The sequence below is a fragment of the Panthera tigris genome, chromosome D4 (assembly GCF_018350195.1).
Source record: "Panthera tigris isolate Pti1 chromosome D4, P.tigris_Pti1_mat1.1, whole genome shotgun sequence".
In the NCBI taxonomy this organism is placed as follows: Eukaryota; Metazoa; Chordata; class Mammalia; order Carnivora; family Felidae; genus Panthera; species Panthera tigris.
Window position 1 is genome coordinate 85,934,180 of NC_056672.1, and position 6,135 is coordinate 85,940,314.

The following is a 6,135-nucleotide window of genomic DNA, read 5'->3' on the forward strand; positions in this document are numbered from 1 at the left end:
ACAGTCGGCGAGGGGCAGAGCTGGACCCGTGCCCTGGGACACCTCAAGGCTCCCTGCTGCTTACCCTGTGGTGGCGTGCCAGGGTTTATGGGACACAAAGCCTGCTAAGTCCTTCACCCCAGGCCTGACACCTAGAAGGCACTGGACAGATAGCAGTTACCACCAGGGCTGGACACGGCCTCCTTCTGAAGCCTCCTACGCAGCATTTCGCCACAGATCTCCACGACAGCCGCAAACCTTTTCTTTATTGCCAACATGACACAGAGTCTCGGGGGCACTTGGGAAGGGCAGGAGCCAAGAGGAGCCAGGGATGAAATCCTCTGCGAACCGGACTATTCCCACTTCCCCCGTCCAGGGCAGGAGCCCGACCCAATCCCCACCCACAAGGTGTGGACACAGCAGCCACTGAGAGCCCCCGAGAATGGCTGAAAGTAGGGAGGCCCAGGACGGGAGGCAGGGGTGGGCTGGCTCCTTGGGGCTGGGGTGCCCCTCAGGGGGACTACAAACAGAAATCAAACCTGGGTTTTGTCCCCCAGCGTCCCACGGCCTCAGCAGGCATCCAATGCTAGAACGTTGGGGCTGGGAGGGGGGGGGGCAAGATGCAGAACGATCCTGTCCCCCACTGCACAGCATCACCAGGTGCTGACCCCATGGTCCTGGTCTTGGCAGCTGGTGTCTTCCGCTGTCTCGCACCCCTCCTGGGACACTCAGGTCACTGGGGGACCTCAGCAATGGCTTTCTCTACCCGCAGGTACCAGGGCTGGATGTGGGTGTGACGCATCAGGTCGTCAAAAGCCTCCAGGCCCTCCATCACGCGCAGCACGCCGTATACTGCCTGGGGGTGGGTACAGAGGGGGTGTCCAGACCTGCCCTGTCCTCCACCAGTTGTGTACCCTGGGGCCCGTCACCTCTCCTCTCTGAAAGCGCTCACTAAACAGCCAATTTTGCACTTGGGGCTTTGAGTGAAGTGTGTGGGATTTCTATAGGTTTTGCCTGCCCTTCACCCACACCCCACATCTGGGCAAGAACCCTCACCTCCAGAGATTCCTTTGGGAAAATGTGCTGAGGAGAGGAGACCCCCCCCCCCCCCCCAGGACCCGGACCTGGCAATCAACATATTCCACCTTGGCTTGAAGGACGGCTTCAAGGCTTGGCATTGAAGCCAGACCAACAAGACACCGTCCCAGGACTTTTCCTGGGTGCAAGCTTGGAGCGCTGGACCCAGGCCTGCCTCAAGCTAAAGCCAACTCCAGGGGGTTGAGATGAAACAGGAGAGGCTGAGACCTAATACCATTTGGGCCCCTTGATCAAGCTGGGCCTGAAGCCAACCCCTCCTCTGAACCTGTCAGTTATGTAAATCAAGACAGTTCCTTGCAGGGAGCCAGGTGCCTCCGGAGTAGGAGAGCTGTTGAGATGGAGATATTGCCTACATCCGGGCTTTCTCTGCCCAGACAGGCCCCTCAGGTCTGGGCACCCCCTGCCACCACCACACTCACCAGATCAGCCAGATTTGGCTGCTGGCCCCCCATGAAGGGCCGGTCTTTGCCCACGGCTGCCACCCACTTGTTGGCAGCCTCATAGAGGTCTTCACGAACATCATCCTGGAGGTGGTGCCTGGGTGGGGAAGGGGGAAGTCCATCAGGGGGATTCCAAACCTCAGCCCAGGTTGGGACAGCAGCAAGGCTCACGGGGTGGGGGGGGGGGGGTGGGGGGGCAGGGCTGCTCCCCCGAGGGGCATCACCTCTGCAAAAATCAGTCATCATCTGTCCCAGACAGGGAGGCCGTGGGCAGAGGAGGAAAGAGACCCGACCACAGAGAAGGAAACAGAAGAAGGCGGAAGGCAGGCACCCAGCTCTGGACTCTGAGGCCAGTCCTGCTTCCCCTGGGGTGGTGGAGGCAACTAGAAGGTTTGAGTTCGAGTCCTGACTTGGTCTATACTAGGGACTGAGAGACAGCAGACCACACACACACACACACACACACACACACACACACACCATCATCACCTGCTCTTAAGCCTCTTGCTGATGAGGTACATGGCAGCTGCACCCATGTACTTGGCCACGGCACCCTCCACTGTCCCGAACTTGCCCTCCCTGACAATGTAGTCGAAGGAGGCCAGGGCCTCAGCAGGAGTGCGGTACACGTTGGGGGAGATCAGGTGCACCAGCCAGTCATCTGCCCACTGCCGCCACTTCATCTCCTCCCTGTGGACAAAGTGGGGACAGAGGGCAGGCCAGGTGGGCCTTTAGAAAGCCCGGGGCCTGGGAGGCGCGGGAGCAGGTACGCTGTCTAGACCGCGCAGCGTGCGGATGGGAAGCGGAGGCCTGAGCGGGAGGTCCTTAAGGAGACTCAGCCCTGGCCGTGGCCCCAGCCCTCCTGGTCTCCCATAGTGCTCCCCCCTTACACTGTCTCGCTCAGCCTGTCCCCTCTGGGAAGGCCCCGCCCTTGCCACCTCCTGGGACCTGCGCCGGCCTCACTTACGTCCTCGCCTCCTTCCCGCCATACATTCGCTGGGCCTCCTTCTCATCTAGCATGAGCCAATACTTGTTGCAGAATTCGGTCACCTCCTTGCCCTGGTCGTTCACAGCCTTCATGGGTGGATAGTAGGTGATGATGTCTTCCAGGGGCTGCCTTTGGGAGACGACATCCAGAGTCTCATCCCAAGTAGTTCTTCCTCCGTGGGGGCTGAGCCGTGACCTCCTCGGGGTAAGTATCTACCCCAGCCTGACCCAGCTCCGGGATGGAACCGGCACCAACCCGCAAAACGTTCCACCCTCTCGCGGGTGCCACAGGAGGTCCTGCAGCAAGAGGGACTTGGGGCAAACACCAGAAGCACTTCCCTGGTGGAGGGAGACGTGCAGAGGAAAGGAAGGGGGTATCTCAGAGTAAAAAGCCCATGGCTCATTCTGGAAACCCGGGCAGCAGCCCTACCCTGCGCCCCTGTAGGAACCCAGGTGGGGCCTCCCTGGAGATGAAAGGGATGAAATGTGACCCCAGACTGGGCCTCTGAGGGGCTCCTTACCCCGACACCAGATAGGTCTTGAGGGCGCTGATGATGACAGAGGAATCGTTCAGTTGTTGCTGAAGAATGAGAGGTTGGTTTAAATTGGGGGCGTGGGTAGGGGTTGTCTGGCCACCAGCAGGGTCACCAGGGTCCTCTTAAAACAAACCCCTAGGGGGGCGCCTGGGTGGCTCAGTCAGTTAAGCAGCCAACTTCGGCCCAGGTCATGATCTCGCGGTCTGTGAGTTCGAGCCCTGCGTCGGGCTCTGTGCTGACAGCTCAGAGCCTGGAGCCTGTTTCAGATTCTGTGTCTCCCTCTCTCTGACCCTCCCCCGTTCATGCTTTGTCTCTCTCTGTCTCAAAAATAAATAAACTTAAAAAAAAAACAAAAACAAAAACAAAAAACCCAGGCATTCGAGGAAACTGGTCAGGGGGAAGCTGGGCATTGTTTATATCCATCCCTGGGGGTTCCTCCCCCAAACCGATGTCCACTCTGAGCTTTCTCCTCCCCAAGGACCTAGTCCCCATCCTCAAGGAGGCCCATCCTGGGTAAGGGAGGCCCAAGTGTGACTGAAGGGAAGGAGGGTATGGGGAGGACCTAACATCTTGGACCTCCCCACTCGCCTGTCCAGCCTCCCAGACAGTGGGGGGCAGGGTGGACTCTAGAAGCTACAAGCTAGGAGCCAAGCACTGTGCCAACCATTTCCTACCACCCAAGAGTATCGTCCTCCTTTGATTAATGAACAAGCAAGCCCAGAGAGACTAAGTGACTGGCCCTTAGTCACACAACCAGGGAGTGACAAAGCCCCACCCTGAGCCCAGACCACCCTGATTTCAGAGCTCACTGTTGAGTTCTGTGATGCTCTGCCTCCTTTGGCCCAGCTGGTTCATAATCCTCAGCAAGGTCCAAAGACCCCACATTTTTCCAGAGCTGCACAGCAGGGCCTAACTCGGGGGTATTCCAGGAAAACCCAGGACATGGAAGGTCACTCCCTGAGGCTCACCAAGCTCTCTCCTTCCTGGGCCAGCAGGATGGGCACCTTCCTGTAGGAGGAGAACTTGATCTCGGCCCTGCGCACGGGGTTCACTTCCACCACCTGGTAGGGCAGGGCGTGGAAGTCGAGGAAGGCGCGGACCTTGCTGCAGAAGGGACACGTTTTGTACTGGTACAGGGTCAGCTGCAGGCGGCTGGACAGGGAGAGCTGGGTGGGGAGCAGAGGGAGGAGGGGCTTCTGAAGCCTGGCGCCCAGGCCCCACCCCCAAGCAAACTTTTCCCAGGGGGGTCTTCTAGGATGACTTCTAGGGAACATCAGGAGGAACGGGGATAGGTGGCAGAGAGAAAGGGAGGCACAGGGAGGTGGGGAGCAGGCTCGTGCAGTGGGCAGTCCAGCCTCAAGCGCCCATCCAGCGCCCCCCGCCAGGTAGGAAGTATGGGGAGGAAGCATCTTCCGGTCTCTGTTCAGCATTAGATACCTCTCCTCTCCCTCCTATCCCAAGGGGACATCAGACATTCCCAGGTGTGCCACCCGAGATGCAGAGCAATTGTTGCAACTTGGAGTGCCCACCGCCACTCCCTCAGCCCAAGGGCCTCTGGGTGAGGGGGCGGAGCCCAGCACTTGTCAGAGTGGGGTCTAGCTCATTTCTCCAAGTGGGGAGGGTTGTAGCTGGGCTTCGGCCCTGGATCTGCATGTTCCGCAGCCCCCGGTGAGCTGTTGCCGCTGCATATTCATGTTGGAAAGCCACAGCGGCAGTCCACCTTCCTCACCATTCAGATGGGAGACTGCAGCTGGCCAATGGGGGTGGGCAGAGAGATACAGAGAAGGCCACTCCCCTCCGACCATCCTGCTCCCCTGGGTCCAGAAAAGGGGGCATCTGTGGATGGATGGTGGGTGCCACAGCAGAGAAAGGCTGTGTTGGTGATGTGTATGGAGCACTGCGAGGGCAGCTGGGCCACCACTCGGCTATGGGACACCTCCCTGTCCCTCTCTGTCTCCTGGGGCCTGGAATCTAAGGGTCATCGGCTCCCTAAAAACACTAACACTAATAAATACACAGCTTTAGGATCTGAAGGCAGTGGAAGGGTTTAGGGAACGTTTATTACTTTCCAAATGACAAGTGACAAAAAAAGTATGGAAAATAATAAACTCCGCAAGCTTTCTTTCCCTTTCTTGTGATCTCCAAAGCTTTCCGTTAAAAAGTCTAAAAACACGTTAGAAAACGACTTCAGGGCAAAGACAACAATTCTGGTTAGCAGGCATTAGTAGCGACCCCATTTCACAGATGAGGACGCTAAGGGCTCAGAGACTTAAAACCAAGTCAGTCGCCCAAGGTCACGAACGGACGGAGGAGGCGATACCTGACCCCGCCAGAAGTTCCGAAGTTCGTTGCTGCCCCCCAGCACCCCCACCCGCGGCTCGATCCGGCCCGGGCTTACCTGCGCGGCAGAGCGCTCTGCGCGGAGGTCCTGGGCGCGCAGGTGCCACCGCGCCGTGTGGTACAGCCCCAGGACGCCCCCCAGGGCCAGCGCCGCCGCCCCCAGCAGCCGCGGGCTCCCCTTGCGGGCCGTAGCAGCGGGACCCGGGCCTCCTGCCGCTCCTGCGAAGCCGGCCCGGCTCTGCGCGGGGAGTGCCGACTGGAGGCGACCGCCCAGCCTCCAGGCCAGAGCGTGCGGGACCGGCCACAGCGCCCGCGCAACCTGGGCCATGTTCGCTCCGCCGGCGCCGCGGGCGGGCGCGCGAAACGAAGACCGCCGGGGCTCAGGCTCCCCTTAAAGGGACGGGTCTCCGTCGCGGGAGGGTTGCTAGGGGTGACAGTGACGCCGAGCGGGGAAGGACAACTCTGGAGGGAATGGGCTTGCGTCCCGGGCGCCCAGTTTCCACGCACCCATCAGAGCCGCTTATACACACCCTGGGATGTATGGAAGTCGCTAAAGGCCCGGCTTCTGAACATGAGATATAACTGGTCTCGGTGGTGACCCTGGGCCGAATGCAGGAACTCGCCGTGTGGCCTTCGGATCCCAGGGTCTTCCGGAATGTGTTTATTAACTTCTACCTCATGCACCCAATCGAAAGACACGGAACCCTTCAGAGTGTCATTAAAAGGGTCACAGCATTGGGTCCAGGAGGGCCGCG

The 6,135-nt window shown here is 59.5% G+C and overlaps 1 protein-coding gene across 1 annotated transcript; it reads right to left on the minus strand.

The window, feature by feature from the left end:
• Positions 1-228: 228 nt before the first annotated feature.
• On the minus strand, positions 229-5,789 carry PTGES2 (prostaglandin E synthase 2). Its single transcript, XM_042964957.1, has 7 exons — positions 5,439-5,789; positions 4,009-4,206; positions 3,026-3,084; positions 2,485-2,634; positions 2,007-2,207; positions 1,497-1,614; positions 229-835 (listed from the first exon to the last, which is right to left on the minus strand). Exons 1-7 carry the CDS (start codon positions 5,706-5,708, stop codon positions 713-715), a joined length of 1,119 nt encoding a protein of 372 aa, XP_042820891.1. The 5' UTR covers positions 5,709-5,789; the 3' UTR covers positions 229-712.
• Between the last annotated feature and the right edge of the window lie 346 nt (positions 5,790-6,135).